Source organism: Rhinolophus ferrumequinum, chromosome 4 (genome assembly GCF_004115265.2).
Source record: "Rhinolophus ferrumequinum isolate MPI-CBG mRhiFer1 chromosome 4, mRhiFer1_v1.p, whole genome shotgun sequence".
NCBI lineage: Eukaryota > Metazoa > Chordata > Mammalia > Chiroptera > Rhinolophidae > Rhinolophus > Rhinolophus ferrumequinum.
The window spans coordinates 92,710,486-92,734,292 of NC_046287.1; the positions used below are offsets into that span (position 1 = coordinate 92,710,486).

The 23,807-nt window shown below is 36.4% G+C and overlaps 1 protein-coding gene across 3 annotated transcripts in view; it reads left to right on the forward strand.

Moving 5' to 3' along the window:
* Window positions 1-17,004, forward strand: part of ALG5 (ALG5 dolichyl-phosphate beta-glucosyltransferase) — a 43,267-nt gene extending 26,263 nt beyond the window's left edge. For all 3 annotated transcript variants that reach the window (XM_033105075.1, XM_033105074.1, XM_033105076.1), the window contains 3 exons: window positions 3,603-3,754; window positions 14,162-14,247; window positions 16,805-17,004. In XM_033105075.1, the coding sequence (XP_032960966.1) occupies window positions 3,603-3,754; window positions 14,162-14,247; window positions 16,805-16,920 (354 nt within the window). In that variant the 3' untranslated portion in view covers window positions 16,921-17,004. The remainder of the gene's footprint in view (window positions 1-3,602; window positions 3,755-14,161; window positions 14,248-16,804) is intronic.
* The last annotated feature ends 6,803 nt before the right edge of the window (window positions 17,005-23,807 follow it).

Sequence of the window (23,807 nt, forward strand, 5' to 3'; positions counted from 1 at the left end):
CTGGGTATTCTTGAATTTATCATTTTTAAAAGATTCAGTAAAGAATCCATTCCTATCTATTTGATGTATTTAGATTTTCTTTGACGAGTTATTGCTTAAGTTTTGGGGCTTCTTTGAACTCCGTATTTTAAGATAATGAAATTACTAATCAGCTTTAAATTTTATCTAAATTCCTTGTTTATATTTCATAAACATTAGATTATTGTTAATATTGAAGTAGTGAATGTTTTTTTCCTTCGTTTTTCAGTATCTACTTCAGAAGTTCATATAATGTTATTCTATGACTTTGTTAACCTTCTTTAACTAAATAAGCCTATCCTATATTTCAGATGTCTTCTAAATTTTAAGATATTTTGCCAAGTTTTTAAAATTAAAGATCCTTTGTATTATGCTGAGTGGAGTATGTCAGACAGATAAAGACAGATGCAATGTGATTTCACTTATATGTGGAATCTAAAGAACAAAATAAACAAAACAGAAACAAACTCATAAATACAGAGAACATTTTGATGGTTGGCTGGGTGGGAGGGGTGTTCAGGGTAGATATTAAGGGGAAAGATACTAAGCACAAATTGGTTGTTACAAAGTATAATAGTTATGGGGATGTAGGGTATAGCATAAGGAATATCATCAATAATATTGCAATAACTATGTGTGTTCAGATGGGTTCTAGATTTATTAGGGTGGTAGATGGGTTAGAGGGCTGGGTGAAAAAGGTGAAGGCATTAAGAAATACAAATTGGTAGTTACAAAATAGTCCTGTGGATGTGAAGTAAAGCATAGGGAATATAGTCAATAATATGGTAATAACTGTATAGTGCCAGGTGGGTACTAGACTAGTTGGGGGGATCACTTCTTAAATTATATAAATGTCTAACCACTAATGCTGTACACCTGAAATTAATATAAAATAATATTGAATGTCAACTATAATTGAAAAATTTTAAAGGGGGGAAAAGGTGAAGGGGAATAAGAGGTTCAAATTTTCAGGTATAAAACAAATAAGTCATGGGGATATAAAGTACTGCATAGGTAACACAGTCCATAATATTGTGATAGCATGGTACGGTGTCAGATGGTTGCTGGACTTGTCATGGTGATCACTTCTTTAGGTATATAAACGTTGAATAACTATGGTGTATACCTGAAACTAATACAATATTGTATGTTAGCTATATTTTAATAAAAATCTTTAAAAAATAAAAAGATCCTTTGTAGTTTATCTTGTTATGCATTTAAATATGTTACAAATCAAGTAAGTTAAGGTATTCATGTGAACGCCATTATTTCTAGTTTTTTAAAAATAGCCATATTCTATAACAAAAATCTTCTACCAACATCCAAGCAAAAAGCAGCCATGAGTCTTTTTATTTAATAACTAGTAAGCTCACCTATCACATTAAAAATTATTCAAGGAGAATAGTTTATAGGTATTACTTTTCTACCTTTTAATTTTTATTTTTCTATCTTCCAATTTCTATTTGTTCCTTTCCTAAGCATAAATGCTCTTTTGGAGGTTAAATCAATCAACCAGTATTTATTGGAAGTATTTTATATGGAAGGCACAGAGCAAGCTGTTGTGAGATTCCCAGAGTATTTTAAGATGAGGTTTCTGCCCTATCTACTTAGAGAGGTAAGACATATTTACATCAAAACATAGCTAGTGATTCTAGGTGATTAACGAGAAGTGTTAGATCCTTTCAAAAAGTTTGTTTTACATACCTTATAGATAAGTATTTTATTCTGCCTCCCCTTCTTGCCCTTTTTAATACACAAGTGAAATTGTGGTGAGAAGGTTAAAGTGAGCTTTCAAGCTTCTTTATTGAAAACATTTATTGAGTTCCTATTAGTTCTTGTGCCAAACACTTGGCTAAAGACTTTAATATTATCTCATTTAATCCTTCTAATAACTTTGTGAGGTAGACATTTTCATTCTCATTTTTAGATGAGGAAACTTGAACTTAGAGAGTGGAAATAACTTGCTCAGAGCCACCCTGCTAATTATTAATGGAACCAGATTTGAATATAGCAGCAAGCTTAATTCAGTAGTTTTGTTCTACTTATGTCATGTTGTCAGTGTTGAGTCATGGTTCTGTTACATGCCGATAGAAAAAGCTATGTGAATGAAGAATGACACTAAAGATTACAATTATGAAAAACAAAAGCCAAAAGGAGAAATGGGCCTTTATTTACTACTACCGTGTTTCCCCAAAAATAAGACCTAACCGGAAAATAAGCCCTAGCATGCAGGATGACATCCCCTGAACATAAGCCCTAATGCGTCTTTTGGAGCAAAAATTAATATAAGATCGGGTCTTATTTTCGGGAAAACACGGTATGAGATACTAAATATTCTACATAGACTCTTAACCGTGTTTTCCCGAAAATAAGACCTAGCCGGACAATCAGCTCTAATGTGTCTTTTAGAGCAAAAATTAATATAAGACCCGGTCTTATTTTACTATAAGACCGGTTCTTATATAATATACCGTGTTTCCCTGAAAATAAGACCTAGTCAGACCATCAGCTCTTGTGTCTTTTGGAGCAAAAATTAATGTAAGACCCAGTCTTATTTTACTATAATATAAGACCAGGTCTTATATAAATAATATAATATAATACTGGGTATAATATAATATTATAATATAATACCGGGTCTTATATAATATAATGTAAGACCGGGTCTTATATTAATTTTTGCTCCAAAAGACTCATTAGAGTTCATGGTCCAGCTAGGTCTTATTTTCGGGGAAACACAGTGTCATTCCATGGGTCTCTTAATCTTAACTATAGAAAATTGTAAGAGATGTTGTTTTAATCCTAAATATGCAAGTCTTGAATACAATGATAATGATCTATGATCTATTTTTATTATGATTTAAAGTTTGCAGTATTTCATGAATTGAATATTATGTCCTGGTAAGCACTAATAATAAAACTAATCACTAATAACAAGAGTAAATACTCAGGATTTAAAGACTACTTAAGTTTAATAAAAGTATTAAAGAACTTAATTGTTAAAATCTAGTTAATCAGACATCTGTCATACCTAATTAGAGACTGGGTTTTTCTTTCAAATTCCTTTCTGGTCTCCAACTTTTGTGACTTTTGTGACATTACACTGCACCTCTTTCATCAAAATTTTTTATTTGGTAGGATTGAACTTCAGTTTTAAATCTTACTGTTTTGTTTTTTCAAAATAGTATGGTTAACTGTCACCATTTTTGAAACTGAAATATATTTGGGGCAAAGGCACAAAATGTATAGGGGAATGAGATGTTCTCCTAACTCATACGTAATAGCCTCCAGGGCTATGCTTGTTAGATTAAAGCTCCGACCTTTCACAGATACTGTGATTCTTCTCGTCTGACTCAAACTCCAGAAAATGAGCAAGGACTGTTGTAGTGCCTCTGCCCTTCTCTGAGTAGACAGCATCTGCATGGTTTCTATAATATACTTTGCCAGTGAAGCTAGTGGAACAGTGGTGTTCATATGTAAGATCTACCCAGTCAATTAAATATTAGTAGCAGTTGTCTGCAATCAGGTGTTTTCAATGTCTTTACAGGTAAATGGAAAAGTCATTTATATTGTCTTTGTTTCAGCGTTCTTACTTCCGTACTCTTCTCATGTATGGATTCCACTTTCTGGTGTGGTTCCTTTGTGTCCAAGGAATCAGGGACACACAATGTGGGTTCAAATTATTAACTCGAGAAGCAGCTTCACGGACGTTTTCATCTCTACACATTGAACGATGGTAGGTTCCTAACTAGAATGTATCTAGTATATCTTATTATACAGCAGTTATTCCGGTTAATGAAAAGCATAATGAACATCCAGGTTTAAACAAAATTGATGCTTATATATGTAAACTTATCTGTGCCTTATACTTTTACTGGGTTGGACCTTAGTTTGAAAATCTCAAACCAAACATCAGGTATAAAGTTATGAATTCACCTTAATTGTGGACAATACAAATTGAGAGGCCTAAAAACATCTTGTTTCCCTTAAGCTTCCTTTTTTTCTTTGAGGAAAAAAATAAAAAGCTCAGAAATACCAAAGCAGTAGAGGGCATTTTCTCTCCTTTTCTTCCTTTTACAGGAATAAGTTCTCCCTCCTGCCTAAGACCAATCCTTCAACCTCTGCATCCCCTTCCACCTTTTAACAACCTAATCCTGTTTGCTTCTTTTTCTCTTCTACTTTCAGTCTTTCCCCTCAGCCATATCTTTCCCATCACTTTTTAGAACAAGTTTAAATTTCTCTTACCATTAAAGAGAAATCTCTATTGGCACCCCTCCCCCACCACCCCTCCAGCTCTAGCCGACCTTTTCCTGAGAGTGGTCTGTATTCACTGCTTGTTTTCTCCTCTCACACTCCTCACCCCACTACACGGATTTTCCCTCATCCCTCCATTTAAACATCTGGTTACCTTCATGTAATTAAATCCAGTGGTCATGTTTACAATATCTTAATTAACCCATTATCTTAATTAACCCATCAGCAGTGTTGATCTTTCTGAGCTGTTTTAAAATATGCTGTTCCCTCGGCATATCTTTAGCCCCAACCTCTCCTCAGTTGTCAGCCTGTTTAGTGAATAACACACAAAAGCTTGAAACCTTGGAGTCAGCCCCTCCATATATCCATTGCATGACCAAGGCCTGTGGATTTTAGCTTTTATGTCCCTCCATTTTCCTTCTGTCTTCATCACCACCGTCCAGAACATCATCATTTCCTGTGCTGCAGCCCAAAGGGTCTTTTCAAAAATTAAAAGTGATCAATCAAATGCACTTCTTCTGCATACAATCCTTCTGGGGCTTCCCATGGCCCCGAGAGGTGCACTGGTATGCAGTATCAGGACTGATTGCCTAGTATGGCTTGCCTGGGTCTGCGCATGCAGACTCTTCCCTTCTCGCCACCTCCTTTCTCAACTTCAGAGCACGCTTAGGACATCTGGCCCTCACTCTCCAAACTAGGTCAGACACCCTTAGTTGTGCGCTGTTGCAGTACCATAAGCCTCTCTGTCAGATCTATTGCACATGTAGTTTTTTCTTACTTGTGTAATGTTTCTTTTTCTCTATTAAAACACAAGGTCCACAAGAGCTCAAATCCCATCTGATTTTGCTTACTGGTGTATTCCACTGTCTAAGAGTGCCTGACACATCGTAGGCACTCAGTAAATATTGTTGAAAGAATTAATAGTGTTAGTTATGGGTTCTGTGTGAATTCTGTTCATGGTGGGCATCTGCATAATTTTTCCAGTAGATGTTCCTTTTTGTGGCCTCTGAACCTTTGTGCATTTATTTCCCTAGAAATAGATAACATAACCCCTCATCCCCAAATAACGTTAGAGAAACTATACTTTCAGAATTCAAATTATCATACCTGTTTTTAATCTTCTTTACCTAGATAAAAAAATTTAAAGTATATTTGGTCTTCAAATTAAGATACATGTTTCTGTTGTGTTGAAGAATAAAATATACTGACAGTTAATGAACTCCAAAATCAGAAAATCTAATTTAAGGGGCTACTCTGGAAGTAAAGCCCTCCCTGTGCGTTAGCTATTTCACAATCAGCTATGATGTTCAGAACTAGGATCAAAGGACTAGGTTCTTTCTAGTTTGAAAGGAAGGATTTGCAAATAGAAAACATTAGGATTAGGGTTGGTAACTTAAAAATCATGAAGGTTCCTTGTCAGGATTGTTCTAGGGCAGCATCAGCCAATATAAATATAATGTGACCCAAATGTAACCCATCTATGTAATTTTAAATCTTCTAGTAAGCCATATTAAAAAAAAAAGAAAGATGAACTTATTTCAATAATATCTAAAAATATTGTCATTTCAGCATGCACTCAGTATGAAAAAAAGTGTGAGATATTTTACATTCTTTTGTTTGTACTATGTCAAATTATAGTACAGCTCAGTTTAGACTAGACACATTTCAAGTACCCGTTAGCCACATGTAGCTAGTGGCTGCTGTATTGCACAACACAGGTCTAGGGTATTATTTTTTTAAGTTGAACATGTTTTGCATTTTTTCTTCTTTAAATGTTATATTCATGTGCATGCCTTTTATTTTTTAATAATTTTTTATTTTTTCATAGTTGACATACAACATTATATTAATTTCAAGTGCACATCATAGTGATTAGATGTTTATATAACTTACATAGTGATCACCCCAGTAAATCTAGCACCCATCTGACACCATACATCGCTATTACAATATTATCGACTATATTCCTTATGCTGTACCCTACATCCCCATGACTTTTGTAACTCCCAATTTGTACTTCTTAATCCCTTTCCCTTTTTCACCCATTCCTCTGTACCCCCTCCCATCTGACAACCATCAAAATGTTCTGTATGTATGAATTTGTTTTTGTTTTGTTTGTTCTTTTTGTTTGTTTTTTTTTTTAGATTCCACATATGGTATTTGTCTTTCTCTGTGTGACTTCTTTTACTTAGCATAATACCGTCTAGGTCTGTTGTCACAGATGGCAAGATTTCATTCTTTTTTTATGGCTGAGTAATAATCTATTGTATATATGTACCACCTCTTTATCCATTCATCTATTGATGGACACATGGGTTGCTTCCATATATTGGCTATTGTAAATAATGCTGCAGTGAACATACGGATGCATATGTCTTTTAATTAGTGTTTTGGATGTCTTTGGATAAATATCCAGAAGTGGGATAACTGGGTCCTTCACTGTCTCTTGTTAAAGCCTTTGTTTTAAAGTGTATTTTGTCTGGTATAAGTATTGCTACCCCACCTTTATTTTCATTTCCATTTTCATTGCTACCCCACCTTTATTTTCATTTCCATTTTCATGAAATAATCTTTTTCTATCCCTTTACTTTTATTTCCATCTGTGTTTGTCTTTGGATCTGAAATGAGTCTCTTTTAGGCAGCATACCCTGTTTCCCCGAAACTAAGACTTAGCCGGACCATCAGCTCTGATGCATCTTTTGGAGCAAAAATTAATATAAGACTGTGTCTTATATAAGACCCGGTATTATATTATATTGTATTATATTATACCTGGTCTTATATAAGATCCGGTCTTATATTAAAATAAGACCGGATCTTATATTAATTTTTGCTCTAAAAGACGCATTAGATCTGATTGTCCTGCTAGGTCTTATTTTCAGGGAAACACATTATATAAGGGTCTTGTTCTCTTATCCATTCAGCCACCCTATGTCTTTTGATTGGAGCATTTAATCAGTTTACATTTAAAGTAATTATTAATAGATATATAGTTATTGCCATTTTATTTATATTTTTCATCTTTTTTCCTTCTTGAAGAAAATACTGGCTTGGTGGTGAAAATTTCTTCACCTTTTTCTTGTCTGGGAAGCTGTTTATTTGTCCTTCAATTCTTAATGATAGCTTTGCTAGCTAGAGTAATCTTGGTTGTAGGTCCTTGTATTTCATCAATTTGAATATTTCGTATCAATCCCTTCTGGCCTGCAAAGTTTCTGTTGAGAAATCAGCTGACAGTCTCATGGGAGCTCCCTTGTAGGTAACTAATTGTTTTAGTCTTGCTCTTAAGATTCTCTTTTTCTTTAACCTTTGGCATTTTAATTATGATGTGCCTTGGTGTGGGCCTCTTTGGGTTCATCTTGTTTGGGACTCTGTGTGTCCTCCTGGGCTTGTGTGTCTATTTCCTTCACCAGGTTAGGGAAGTTTTCAGTCATTATTTCTTCAAATAGGTTTTCAATTCCTTGCTCTTTCTCTTCTCCTTCTGTTACCCCTATGATGCCAATGTTGGTACACTTGATGTTTCTCAGAGGCCTCTTAAACTATGAGGATTTTTTTGGGTTCTTGGGGTTTTTTTTGTGGTTTTTTTTGCTGTTTTGATTGGGTGTTTTATGCTACTTTATCTTCCAAATCACTCATTCGATCCTCTGCTTCATTTAATCTACTGTTGATCCATCAGATGTATTCTTCATTTTAGTTCTTGTATTCTTCATTTTTGACTGGTTCTTTTTTGTTCCCTCTTTGTTGAAGTTCTCATTGAGATCATTGAACATCCTTATAACAAGTGTTTTGAACTCTGTGTCTCATAGATTGCTTGTCTCCATTTTGTTTAGTTCTTGTTCTGTTCTTTTATTTGGGACATGTTTCTTTGTCTCCTCATTTTGGCTGCCTCCTTGTGTTTGTTTCTAAGTATTAGGCAGCACTGCTATGTCTCCTGGTCTTAGTAGAATGGCCGTATGTAGTAGGTGTGCTGTGGGGCCTAGAGCCACAGTCTCTTTAATCACCTGAGTGGGGTGCTGCAGGTTTGTCCCTTGTGTGGGTTGTGTGTACTCTCCTGTAGTAGTTTAGCCTTAGTTGCTATTTGCAGATCAGTGGGAGGGATTGATCCTCAGGCTGATTGGTTTTGAGGACTGGCCATGACGACAGTGGAGGAGCTGTTGTACAGGGGCTGACCCTACAGAGCAGAATTTGATTTAGCAGGACTGGAGCCTGCCAGATTTGCCCTTTGGGTGTGTTGTTTGTGGAGGTGGTTGGGTGGTGCTCTGCTGTGGTCTGAAGCTGGTCACCAAGTGTATTGGTTCTGGGAACTCTTGGGAGGAGCACTGGTGCAGGCCAAAATCAGCCACTGCCTGAGCCCTGCCTGGGGCTACTTGGTATGAGCTACAAAGTGATGTGCAGATAATTGCCACTTGTGCTGGATTTGGAGGTGTCTGGGAGAGGCAAAGCGGCAAACCAAAGCCAGCTGCTGCTAGTGCCAAATTGGGGCTGCTTAGCAAGAGGTACAGGGCACGCCAAGGCCAGGTGCTGCTTGTTTGGGGTTTGTGAACCTTTGAGAGATTTTAAGAAAGTCGACAGCATGAGTCAAGACAGTTTGTTTGGCAAGTAATTGAAAGTGGCTTGGGTGGGTTCGCAAGTTGGATGGGGTGGGGTCTCGGGATCCCAGAGCAGGGTGAACGATGTTAGCCAGGTTGATGGAGACACAGATATGGCTCCTGCGTGCTGGGGGTGGTGGGGGCTCAACAAAGGAACAATGGCTTCTAGCAGCACTTCTGTCTATGAGAAAGCTACCCAGCCACCCCTCACCCTGAAACTAGACAACTCAGTTCCTCCCGTATGTCCCTGGTGTCTTTTGAGCTGATGCCTCAGTACTGGAGCTCAGAGTGAGTGAGTCCATCAGTGAGTAAGTCCATGCTCAGGCCCTTTAAGAGGAGCACCTGAGACCCCAGCTACTCTCCGGCTCACCCAACCACAACCTCTGCTGGTTTTCACAGCCAGAAGTTATGAGGACTTCTCTCCTTGGCACTGGAACCCTGGGCTGTGACCCCTCGCTCCTCATGGGCAACTTCTGCAGCCAAGACATCCCTCCTGATTTTTAACCACACGTAAGTGTGGGACCAGCCTGTTCCGTGTCTCTGCCCCTCCTACCAGTCTCAAAGTGGTTTCTTCTTTAGGTCTGTAGTTGTTGTAGGGCTTTGGTTCAGCTAGACTTCAGGCACTTCTCAATGATGGTCGTTCTATAGTTGAGTTGCAATATTTATATGGTTATGGGAGGAGGCAAACATAGCGTTTACCTACTCTGCCATCTTGACTGGAAGCTGTGCATTATTTATTTTGGACTTGGTTGACATAGTATTAACCTGACTTAAAATTTTAGCCTCTCATATCACTCTTTAAGGTCCAATTATGTTTATTTTATATCTGTAAAGGAGAACCACCAAATATGCGTGAATCAACTTGATTATCAGTGTACCATTCACTACAGTAAAGTTTTATCAGTGGTTTTCATTTAAACATCTCTGTTGCATGTTAAATCAAGAAAGATTAAAGAAAAGATATATTTTTTCTTATGCAGCGTAATAAGTTATAGAAACCAAGTTGTGCCTCTACTTATTTCCATAAATGTCACCTTAGAGTTGTTTCTTAAAGTATTTATTCTAAAGATTCATTGAAGTTTTTCTTCTAACTTTCAGAACATCCAAGTCAAATAGAATTTCTAGGTATAGAAAACATCAAGAATTATTGCTGAAGTTAAAAGACTAGGCAACTCTTTTATTCATAATTACAGACTTGAGTATGGGTAATGTTAAGTATTAAATATATATATGTAATTTAAATTAAAAAAATATATATATAGATACATAATTTCCATCCTCAACTGTACCTTACCTAAATTATTTCCATTTAATGTTGAATTATAATTTGACTCAATTTATGAGGAACTTTAAAAATGAATTCTTCAAAATGTACTTTCTACTGATGAATTCTTTCTATTTTTAATCAGTGTAATATATGTTTATAATTTAAAGTCAGTTCCACATGGCTTATAACAACAACAAAAACAGTTTTCCCTTGCCCCATGTCCTTTCATACTTAGTCCTACTCCAACTATAGGCACTTTCAATTCTTTACTGTTTCTTTGTGGTATTTGCTTTCATACTCAAAATAATGGGTCTGCACAGCTATATCTCCGTTTTTTTTCAGTTTTAGATAATTACTTTCCAAAACAGGAAATCAGTGGATACTCATGTAATTCTCTTACATTTTTCTATACCCTCCACACGTATTCTCCTAATACAGTTTTAAAATAATTTTTGGTTAGGTCATTATTGATTGTTACAGCTGTATAAAGATAATTCACATTTCAATCCTAGGGTACAATATGAGTATTACCTTCTTGTAGTACTTTTTGTTTTCTTGAGCATAATAACTATCTGGAGTTTTTTGCTTGCATTATTTTACTATGGATCTGTCACATACTGATGCTTACGCTCCGTCAGGAGTATAAATTCTCTCTCAATGTCCCAACACAGCAGATTATGCATCAGTTTCATCTTTTTCTTGGAGACATCTCGTTGGCTGCACCTTTCTAGTTCTCTGGCCTCCTACACAGCTCCTGTCGTCCACCTCCTTTTCCTTGGTTTACAGCCATATTGTACTAGAGTATATCCTCTGTTAAACTTAACTAAAAATAGGAGAAAGGAATTTTGAGATGTTTTATGTGGAAAACTATCTTTATTCTTCTCTCACACTTGTTTAATAGTTAGCTGGAGAAAAAAATTATAGGTTGGAAATCATTTTTCCTCAGGATTTGAAAGCATTGCTGTTGTCTTTGGCACTCTGTTTCTGTGGAGAAGTTCGGTTCTGTAGATAATCTGAATCTTAATTCTTTGTCTATGGTGTGTTGTTTCCACCCACACCTTTGGAAACTTTTTATTCATAGTGTTTTGAAATACGATTCTGGTACTTTATGTGGCTCTTTTTCATTTACTTTGTTGAGTACTCAGTCAGCCATCTAAATCTGGAAACTCCATGCCCTTTAGTTCTGAGAAATGTTCTTTACATTTAACAATCTTCTCTTACGTTTTCTCTGTCCTCAAAACAGATGTGGAACCTCCTTATTGATCCTATAATTTCATGTTCTCTCCTTTTTTCTATTTTTCTTCTTTTGAAGAGATTTTCTCAATTTTACCATTCAACTCTCCTTTTGAATTTTTATTTCTGCTCTCAAAATTTTAATTTCCTTTTTGTTTTCCAGTATTCATTGTTTAAAAATCTATTCTTGTTTCATGATTACAGTATCTTCTACTACTTCTTTTAATCTCATTTAAAACTTTGACATTTTCTACTTTCCCTGTATTGTTTGTTGCTCCAGTTTTTTTTTTCTTTATCTTGTTTTTATCATTATAGTCTATCTTCAGATGTCTTTACTATGATACTTAAAAAGCTCATCAGAAAGTGTGTTCACGGTCAAAGCCTCTGATGGTCTAATAGACTTCACCACAGATTAAATAGTGGGGCCATTTTTTGTGTGAAATTCCCACCTGTCATTATCTTTTGGGCTAGTCATTTTCATTAAAGAGATCCTTCAATCTTCTGCTTAGGAAATATGAACCAATTGGAGCAAAGGAAACTCGCACATGGATTTTCAGTGAGTCCTCCCATTTGCAGCCCCACCTGCACCTCCACTTGCAGAGTCATTGATACCTCTGATGCCTGAGCCTTTGTGGGGGCCTCTGTGGTACCTGGTAGCCTGCTTCTGGCCTCTCCCACTGCCTTTGTCTACTCTCCGGTACCGTTTGTCCAGCTTCTTTCCAACTTCCAAAAAAAATTTTTATTACTCTTGTCTCCTTCTTGTGTTTTTATTCCATCATTGTTTTAATTTTAGTGGGATTTCAGGAGGGAGCAGTAGGGTACATGTGTGTCTGTTGTGTTTAGGAGTCTCAACATACCCTGTTCTCCAGGAATATATCTCTACATGAGATAATAGCTACAGCAGGAACTGAGTAACAAAAGGAAGCATGGTGGCGCAGCCCTCCCCACATTTGTAGAAACACATGAAGGCATCTTAGTTGGAGAATATATATATACACTGCTTATACTGTTCCTCATACTGCTGCTCTGTAATAGCATAAGGTTCTTTCCAGAAGTACTTGGTATTTTAATTATAATGTTTGCTTTGGTAACCAATTGGTCTCTTACTTATAATATGGTGATAAGAGCTGCAATTTTTAAAAAAATAAACATCACGTCTTTTAAAATGTTTAAGGGGAGAAGGACATAATAAAAAGAATAGTTTATAAGCTGAATTGTCCTTTCAGTTTTTTAAATATAAAGTAATTCATTGAATCAGAGCTTTCCCCCTTCATTCATTCTTATTTTGTGTCTTTGATAAGTCACTATTACTGCTACCCTTAGAAAAATATTGATAATCTTCTTCAGATTATTGAATATCATTAGAACTAACTCAGCCCACTAGGTAATTTTTTGTTTTTGTGTTAAAGGAGAGAGTTAAGGATTAAGCTCCAGGCTTAATATTCAAACTATTTCCTCCTTTCATGAGTGTCACAATTATAGTTAACAGAAGTTTTACATAGTCCTTTTAAAAACACAAAGAACACTTTTGTAGATGCTTTTATCCTCTTAAGTAAATATTTTATTAGGATAAGATAAAGCATTAAATGTTTTAAAAAATTGTTTTCATATTGAATTATCCAAATACTTGGGATTTAAACTAGTCGCATAATGGACGGTTTTGGTAGTATGGCCAAGCATACAAAACTCCCAAACTCAAATTGTCTGGGATCAGGAAATCAAACAGAAGGTGGCTTTAGGCATTTTCTTGTCTATGCTAATATTTTAAAACCAAGCACTGCAAGTTTGAAGTGTGTTCCATGCAGTCCAGAAAGTGGGGTCTCAAGGATGACTCAAGGATGAAAGCAAAATGGTGAAGGACTTTAGTTCTTTGGGACAGTTAAAAGAGCATATAGAAGCAGAGCTCAGGAAGGGGTGCTTCTCTTTTTGAGCTTAGTGCCAGTGAAAGGAAGCAACTGGATGAGTGAATTTTGTAAGTATAATAGTAAAATTTCTGAGTCAGGATTCAAAACCTTGAAGGAGAACAGGTTTGACCCAAACCAAGAGGCTGACTGAAGAGGAGCTTTAAGAAAGAGCCTATCTCATGGGTAGAAGGAAGGATGAACTGAAAATTTAGACTAGCTATGATTTTAACAGTGTATGTAAAAACAAGACAATACATCTAATTCCTATGTATGTGTTTAGTTACATTCAGAGGGCATTTCAGACTAGTCTAAGCAGGCTTTTCACTTTCAGTAGGTACCAACACTATTGTCCAGGATGGCATGGGGAAGGGAAAAGGAAAAGACAGGCCCTAGGTGCCCTGTATGTAGAAAAGCAACCTTGATCCTCTGGAGGTAGAAGAATGGAATCAGATAACTCTGAAGCGATTGAGAACATTCAGTCCATGAGCTTCTCAGAGCTCTGTTTTATTAGCTCTCTCAATCAGTTGGAAATGCTATCAAGTCTGTACCCTGAGCCAGTTAAAGCCGGGATGCAAAACCATCAGTCTTGAAAATTTCCAAAATTAAATTTTCTCTTGGGGCCCAAGAGGCCGATTTCACCTCTGGGAGTTTCTGAGTTGTGATAGAGGTACCACATTTCTCATTTAAATGTTATGCAGTGACACACCATATTATTTTATTTGCCTTGAAGCTCCTGAACTGCTTAGCTTTTATTTGACCTTATGTGAATCTGACCTTCAGTTTTATAATGTAAGCTTTACATCTGCCATGTAAGTTTCTTTAAAACATGCCAAGGTAGAGATTCAATTACACTCTATTTATCTTTTAAAAAATAAATACAAATATATTTTCTATTTCAGGGCATTTGATGTAGAACTTCTTTACATAGCACAGTTCTTTAAAATTCCAATAGCAGAAATTGCTGTCAATTGGACTGAAATTGAAGGTGAGTATATTGTTTCTGTTACGGCTGATCCTAAGTGGGGGAGGGGGAGATGTGAGACAAGACAGCTGTCCAGTCAAGTCAGCTGCTTTAATGTCGCCCGCCCCCATCAGGGCCTCCTCAGCTGTCTGGACACTGAGAGGCAGTTCCGTAGAGCATCCTGACTGCCTACCAATCCCCTCCACCCTCCAGCTGCCTTACTGTCTGCTATATTGTTTTCAGTCTTGGGCTCTTCAGTGGGTCTGCCACCCTGCCCAAGAAATTCAGTCAAACTTGCTGCAACAGACAAGATCATAATGATCTGAGCCTAAGAGCGAGGTTGATCTTAGTCTTTTGAGATAAACTTTGTTTTCACCATTTTTTTAGTATTGTATTATTTCATTACTCAGTGAATATCAATTAAGTACCTCGAAACCACTATGCGCAGCTAAATAAGGAATTACAATTGTTGTTATTCCAAATGTCCACAGTCCTTTTAGAGCCAGTTTTTAACTGGTATCTGTACATATGTCCAAAAATGTAAAGCTCTCTAAGATCTATAGTAATGTGAAATCTACCATAATTCTTAATTTCTGTTCAGAAAAGCTTAGACAGCTCTGGCTGTGTGGAATTTAAAATATTTTCTAGTCTTCTCTTGGCTTACCTTTGAATGATCCTAAATTCACAGTTACAGTTGCCTCTATCCCAGCTGAGCGTTGCCAGCTCTTGGAGCCATTGTTGCAGTAAGCCAGCGATTGCCCTCGGATGTTTAGGGACAGAAAGCGGTTAAGAACCAACATGGAAATCATGTAAACTGCATGGTCTAGAATGAATTCCAACCTCTTTCGGAGTCTTGCTGATTCATTGATTTGACAGTAGCAGCCCTGATCAGAGGGGTGGCAAGCCGGTAAAAGGACGGCTCGGACTTGGAATGATCAGCTCTGTCGGTCTGTGTTAATCCATGCCCAGGACAGACTCCCTGGGAAGCTGAAGTGGGGAAAATAAAAATGTTTTTTTTTTTAATTTATATCTTTTGCTCATTTGCATTACAGAGATAATGTGTCTAATATGAGTTATAGGTACCTCAAATTCCTCATTTGTGGGAGGAAGATGATATTTGCCCTTGGTTAATAACAGAGAATAAAGTTAATGAGGACAGAGTGCTGGGATGGTAATGTTTTCAGAAGAAGAAAGCTCCTGTCAAATACAGAGCAGTGAAAAAGGTCTACTTTGAAGATAAAGTGTAATTAAAATTGTAATGAAATTTTAAACCTTCCTCTTGACAGATGTTCATTTATCTGCAGGTATAGGCCAAGTAACAATTATAACAAGTAACACTGTGACGTGTGGATCAGATATTTAATTAGACTGGTATTCCCATGTAGCCTGGCACAAAGATCTGGACAAAATTGTCTTATGTCTGATCATAGGCTTTTTTTTACCGTTAAGATGTAGAAATAATCTTATTTTTATGCTCTGTCCTTAGTTGTTTTGCATGTATTACTAGTTTTCATTACCCAGCACTCAGAGTAGTTTTTGTGTTAGTCATTCCCAGAACCCTCGACCATGTAGTCAGTCCCTCCTCCCTTTAGCAGGGCCATCTGGACTTTTCAATTTAGATCCTCCCAAGTTTCATTTAACTTCAGGATGTTTTGGTTGTTAAACATCAACTTTTTGGAGAAGCCACCTTACTTCAACATTGAAGAAGTTTAATTCTTTTGTCTATGATTTAAATAAAATTAAGGTGGATGTGTTCATTAACTTAATTGTGATAATTTCATTGTGTGTGTGTGTGTGTGTGTGTCTGTAAATACATATATATTTGTATATATAAAATCGTTACATTGTACACTTTAAATATATTCCCATGGATTTTGTCAGTTATACTTTAGTAAAGCAGGGAAAAAATACAGAAAAAGACAAAGCCAGAGCCCTTGGCCTTAAGTGTGGAAATCGTCAGTGATCAGTATTGTGATCTTGGCCATGACACGTTACCACCCAGCACCCCAACTACCTGACCTGTAAAATCACATAGGGTGGAGGGGAGGCTCCTGACTTACTAAAAAAGACACTTCCAAGGGGTGAAGTGAAGGAATATGAGATATTAAAACATGCTGAAAGAGGTGAACTTTATGTAGTCAGCTGGGCTTGGCACATTGCCATTTGGCAACCACAGGGCAAGAAGAGGCCTAGCTAAGATAGTATTTATTTTAGCTGATTGAGAGTTTTTGGGACAATTAGAATAAAAATTAGGTTTTTGTCCTAGATTTCTTCTCTCAGATTATTAATCTATACTTGTATTATGTGTAGAAGTGTATTTGATTCTCTGTAGTATATATGAAACTGAAAAGTAGTGTGTAAAACATGAAAATTTGTCCCCACAAAATCATTTTGAAGTGTACAGATGGAATTAAATGTTTAACATACATACATACATACATACATACATAACCATAAGTAATATAAATAAAATTAAGGTGACTAGAAGTTCCCAAAGGTCATATAAATACAGTTTTAAACTGCTATATTTTCTTCTGAGTTTATTTAAGTTAATTTATTTTTAATTATTTTTGAATTGCAGGTTCTAAATTAGTCCCATTTTGGAGCTGGCTACAAATGGGCAAGGACCTACTTTTTATACGACTCCGATATTTGACTGGTGCCTGGAAGCTTGAACAAACCAGAAAAATGAATTAGATTATTTGCCATATTTGATTGTATTATATATCAGTGTGACATTATTTCATTTGATTTAAAATTTTAAATAAAGCTGGAATAAACCTGTACCATTGTCTGCCTTTTGATAATCTTAAAGAATTAACTGCCATAAGTAAAAATTTTTAAACCTTAGACAAAAAATATTTTTTAAGGTGTTTGTAACGAAAGTCAGATTTTCTTTTGCTTTAGCAATTTTAGTTACAAGGTGTGACAATTAAGTTCGCGAACTCATCCTAGAAAAAGCGCTACATGCCTCATTGCTGAATATCACTATGGTCACCTTCGAAGTACCTCCTTTTGGGAAGCTATGTACTGATGCCAGCGCCTACTCCACCCTTTAGTGCAATTTTGCAACTCTTCTGGAATGGCCATCAGAGCTGTCATTGTATTACCCTTGATGTCCTGAATATCGTCAAAATGTCTTCCTTTCAGTATTTCCTTTATCTTTGGGTAAAGAAAGAAGTCGTTGGGGGCCAGATCAGGGGAATAGAGAGGGTGTTCCGATACAGTTACTTGTTTACTGTCTAAAAGCTCCCTCACAGACAGTGCATGAGCTGTTTGGTACATTGTTCATCATACAAGAGCCATCAATTGTTAGTGAAAAATTCAGGTCATCTAATTTTTTCATGCAGCATTTTCAGCACTTCCAAAAGGTAAACTTGGTTAACTGTTTGTCCAGTTGGTACAAAGTCATAATGAATAATCCCTCTGATACCAAAGAGGTTAGCAACATCGTTGCAACAAGGTCGCGAACTTAATTGTTAGATTAATTATCATTATGATTCTAAGAAATGTAATTTCTAAACAAGACACACGCAATTATTCTTACTCTAAAGTGCCTTGCATAATTCTCATGAACTTAAATACAAACCACAATCATGTAACAATGTTCAGGGATTTAAAAAATAACATGTTTAAATATATACAAATTTATATGTTAACGACAAGGATATAGGCACAGTCATAAAGGTATCTACTTCCTTGTACAGTCTCATTTGTCTCCTTCCTAATTTTACATGTGTATACCATATTGACTCCCTCCTTCCCTCTTGAGTTCGTTATTAGAAATTGGAAATTCTTCATTAAAAAGAGAAAGTATTTTAATATTAATAAATGTATTTAACATCAGAAGCCTGTTTTTGAATATTGTAAAGACTTACAAAATAATGAACCCCTAAAAATCAGAATTAGAGTCCTTCTGATGTTTTAGAGAAACTGATGATAATACCTGAAATTTACTGAGTACTTACTCTATGCCAGTCACTGTTCGAAGCACTGAGTATAAATTGTTACTCACTTGAGAAACTAAGACAACAAAGGGATTACTAGCCCAAAGTCACACCGCTAGGAAAATGGAGGAGTCCTAATCCTAGCCCATGTAGTCTGGATCCAGAGCCTACTGTCCTAATGACTATGCTACTTCAGTTTCTGAAGGTATGAAAATTGGGGATATATAAGTAGAAAGTTTCAGGAATACATTAAATATAACTTTTAAAGGCAAGACTTAAGTGGAAAAGTAAGCTAAAGAGTGACTCCAGTAATTTGAACAACGGTGACACTTAACATCTGCATTAGTTGGCTCCTTGAAAACCGAAACCATTTCTTACGCAAACTAGTATTCCCAGTATAATGCTTAGCAAATATTAAGTAAATAATAGTTATAAAGTGAATAAACAAACTTCATTTACTACCAGATTTTGAGAGCACTTAATTCATCTATATGAACAGAACACATCAAGGCTTATGCAAGTAGAAATGATAGGAAGCGAATTGATGAATGACCATGAACATTTACAAGAATTTATAAGCCTTGAACCAAAAGTAAAATCTTTAATGGAATTAGACAATAAAAGAATTTATTGTTCTTTGTAAGCTAGTAATAAGAATGCATATTTGAAACAACAGAAATTTAGAGGGAAAGTGTCAATGCATTTTATGTAGTTCATCCATGAACACTATTAAGAAAGGTTTCTGATATCCTTGGTACCAATTTACCTTTCTAAGCAGATTCACTGAAGTTAACAGTATGGTATGTATAGTATAGAATGAGGCAGACTGTGAGAGAAAAGGTAGTTTAACTTGATATTACAGAGCCTGCTAACAAAAATAAGCAGCCACAGCAATAACAAAAATACCAGCTACTATCATTTTACTGTGTGCAAAGAACTGTGATAAAAATTTTATATGCATTATTCAGTTTGATCAAATTATCCACACCTCACAAATGAAGAACTAGGCTTAGCCCAAGATCACACAAGTAGCCAGTAGTCATGCTTCTCCTGAAATAAAAAATAGGAAACAAAGGATCATGGGGCATGATTAAAACTGAGTATAATCTCATTACCATCAGAGAACTTGACCATTTATTTTCCACCTCTGACTTGTTCTTACAGAATATTTATATATGGAGTTTATCTGATTTGAGATCACATCTGGACAATGCTTCTGGACATCTGTAATTCTGTCTATAGTTGGGTAGTTCCAGCATTCATAACCATATTTCCCCGAAAATAAGACCTAGTCGGACAATCAGCTCTAATGCGTCTTTTGAGCAAAAATTAAGACCCGGTCTTATTTTACTATAATATAAGACCGGGTCTAATATAATATAAGACTGGGTCTTATATAATATAAACCAGGTCTTATATTAATTTTTGTTCCAAAAGACACATTAGAGCTGATTGTCCAGCTAGGTCTTATTTTCGGGGAAACAGGGTAGTTGATTCTCTACTTCTACTTTCCATTTTCTTTATTCAGTTATAATTTCCTTAAGAGTAGAAATCTTGCCTTGTATTTGTGTGTCTCCATAGCATCCTAAATTCTGATTGTTTAATAAAGGTTTCCCAAATGTTTAGCTAATGCTACCATTTCAATTCATTTATCAAAAACAAAAAAAACTACACGCATGAGGTTATCCATTTTATGGATAGCTAAATCCCCTGAAGAAGTAGCCTAGTGGGTTGCTTTGATTTTGCACAATCTCAAAAGCATGAGATACACAAACTAATGATTTTATTATGTTAATCCAATAAAGGACCCTGAGTGAAACATTTGTAATTCACTGATTTTGAGTAACACTCCAGTTAGTATTTTGATAGTCACAAAAAGTAATACCTTCCCAGATTTTATTCTATCTAGGTTTTCTTTCTGTATGCTGTATTTTCTTTATTTGAAACCCATCCCACAATCACTTGACATAGTGATAGAGCGCTCTACATGGGCAAGCAAAATAGATCCTCTGGCTGCCCTCTGAGGATTTTGCATTTTAAGGGTATGATGCCTTCAAATCTCACCTGTAGAACCACATAGCCATATATGCCTAGAAGTGTTCAGTGCATCTTCAATTTACAAGTGAGTTTCATTCAGCCAGTATATCAATCGTTTGGAACCCAGAAGGCATTTTCTCATGAAAATAGTGTTAAGAGGATGGTTCAGAGCAGTCTGAAACACAAATAATACGGCTATAGTATAACCAAACTACTCTGTACTAGTCGGCAGTAAAAGCCTAGCTATGCTTTGCAACACTCTGTGGAGAAATTGTTTTCCATGTTCCACGTGGGAACGCCAGGGAAATACCTATCTCTACTCATAACCTCTGGGAATCCCAATGAAAACTCAGGCACGTCAGCAGCGGGTTTACACCTCATTGTGTTCTCTGTGGAGGCTGCAGGCAACTTCCCCCACCAAAGAGGGTCTGATGGGGTAGTGCAAGGGCTCCAGAAAAATCAGTGGCAGTGTGAGTCAGGGAAATCTGCTTCCAGTGCTACATCAAAAGACAGTCCTGTAGAAAGACATGAGGGCAGAGAAAGGACCAAGAGTGGCAGCAGGGGTCCTTTTCTGGGTAGTATCACAATGTACCTCAGAAATGCTCCTAGGAAAATTTAGGTATGTATACTACCTCTCTCACCCATGAATGTCTATAGTAATAAGATGTAAGTGTGCATCTGTGTGCGAGAGAGAGAGAGAGAGAGAGAGAGAGAGAGAGAGAGAGAGAGAGAGAGGGAGGGATGAAGGTGGAGAGTAAGTGACTACAGTGCAACTCATTCTACTATCAGATCACAGACAGCAAAACCAAAGCCCCAAGACATGTAGTGCCCATAAAACATGCCCCAACCATCCAGTGGTATGATTTTAAATTTGAATCCTTCAAAACAAAATTGAAGAGAAAGTACAAGTCCTTAAAGTAACAATAGATATAGTCAAGTCTTTAGAAGAAAATATATTTTATAAATCATTCATTCATGCCTTCATTTGCTCAATGAGTACATATTGAATGCCTAGATTCCAAGTATTGGTAGATTTACTATACAATTAGGAGGAAATCAATAGCCATTCTACACGAAACAGATGCCTACCCTGAAATACTGTACTCAGAAAAAAAAAAGTGAAACATTTTATAACAAATCAAATACTGTAAGATCAAGAGCCAGATATGTTCTGAGGAAGGGTAAATCTTTGAAGTTCAAAATTAGGAAAGTTTTCTCTGAATTTTTGTATTCCTCTGGGGCTCTCCATGCACAATGTACCACTTCAATGAAAGATGAAAGTAGCATCATCTCTATCTGGGAAGATGGTTTATGAGTATATCCTCTCAGCTTCTTTTGGTCTGTGTCATTCTGAAATAAGCTTAAAACAGTGGTCTTACTCATTCATATTTTGCACTATATTCCTTGAGATCTAAAGAGATATTTTTCTCAGAAATTTTAATGGAAGGGTCAGCTAAATCAAGATAATTATACAATGACAAAAACCAAAATTAATGTAAGGATTTCCACATCTGGGAAGATGGAGTAAATGTACTTCTCCCTATCACCTTTGCTAAGTACAACTAAAAGCCCTGAACAGTATATGTAAAAACAAGCATAAGTAAACTCCAAAAGGTGCTAAGAAGAAAGAAGATTGTCTAGGGACCTTGAGACACAAAGACTGACGAGACGGTGAGTTCCCCGGGTTTTCTTTTTGTCTCATGTATCCTAGACAACCTGAAGTGGACAACCTGAAAATATCACTGGGCACAGATAAAAACAAAACAAAAAACAAAACAAAACAAAACACCCTGCAAATGCCTCTCTCCTTTGCCAAAGAACCAAGAAAGGGGCAAGACAGGCAAAACAGAAAACCTTTAGGCCGTAATTGCTGTACTCCAAGCAAACAGTACAGGAAAAATGGTGACCCAACAGCAATGGCAGAGTAGGGAGCCTACTCGCATTCTCCCGGGGCTGTAATAACACCCGAACACCCTTACCAGGGTGATGTCAGAGAATAAACAGGAAGCAGGGCTTTCATCCCCACCAACCAGTACAGAGTCCTCCACCTCATGACATCAATGGAGATCATTAGGGGAGCCAGGACCTTCACTCCCACCCTGCAGTAACAAGCTAATTCACCCCTCCCCGCTGAGGTGGTGTCAGAGGAGGCCTCACTGACTCCAGATCAGCAGTAACGAGGCCACCCCCACTGCAGTGATAATGAAGACTATGGAGTAAGCCAGAGCTCCCACCCCTGCCCAACGTAATAAGTGTCCCCCTTCTGTCTGGTGTCAATGGAGGCCAAGTAGGGACCCTATACTTATACCTCCTACTGGCATATAACAAGGAGCTGCTCCCCCTTCCCCTGCTGGAATAGTGTCAGAAAAAGGCAGCTAAAGCAACAGGGTTAAATAAGACCCAGAGTTTCAGCACCTAATAAAAAAGGTCCAGGTTTCAAAGTCAAAATCAGTCGTCAATTTCAACTTCAATGAAAAAAGACAATCAAAAGACAATTAAAAAACAGACATCACTGAGATTACAGAGATGCTAGAATTATCTGACAATGATTTTAAAGCAACCATCATATAAACCCTTCAATGTAATTACAAACATGCTTAAAACAAATGAAAAAAAAAATAGAAAGTCACACAAAGAAAAAGAAGATACCAACAAGAACCGAATGGAAATTTACTCAATCTGATCAACAGAGAAAGTAGAATTGAAGGGAAAGAAACAACATAGCCTAGGGAACCTGTGGGACTATAAAAAGATTTAATATCGGTTTCATCAGAGTCCCTTGAAGAGCTGAAAAAGTATGTGAAGAAATAATGGCTGAAAACGCCCCAAAGTTGGAAAGAGACATAAACCTACAGATTCAGGTCCCTTACAGGATAAACTCAAAGAAATCCACACCAAACACATCATAATTCATCTTCAAAAACTAAAGACAGAAAAAAATCTTGAAAGACACCAGAAAAAAATGACAGCTTGCCATAGGGGAAAACAATTAGAATGACAGTGAATTGATAATCAGAAACCATGGAGATTAGAAAGATGTGGCACAATATTTTTCAAATGCTAAAAGAAAGGAACTGCCAACACAGAATCTTATGTTCAGGAAAAAAAAAAAAAAACCTTGAAGAATGAAGAGGAAATCAAGATAATCTCAGATGAAGGAAAGCTTATAAAATTGGAAATTCACACACCTACCCTAAAAGAATGGCTAAACAAAGTTCTCTAAATAGAAATAAAATAATAGAAGAAACCTTGGGACATTAGGTAGGAAGAAGCACATAGTAAACAAAAAATATTGGTAAATATAATAGACTTTCTTCTCTGGAGTTCTAAAATTATGTTTCCTGGTGGAAGCAAATGTTATAACACTGTCTGATGTGATTCTAAATGTACGTAGAGGAAATAGAGAAGATAATTATATTATAAATGAGGAAAGGTAAAGAGACAAAAATGGAGGTAAGGTTTCTTTACTTCCCTCCAACTGGTAAAATAACACCACAGTAGACTGTGATAAGTTATGTATATATAATGTAATACTTAGAACAATCGTTGAAAAAAAAGCTATACAAAAATATATACTCAAAAACACTATAGATACAGTCA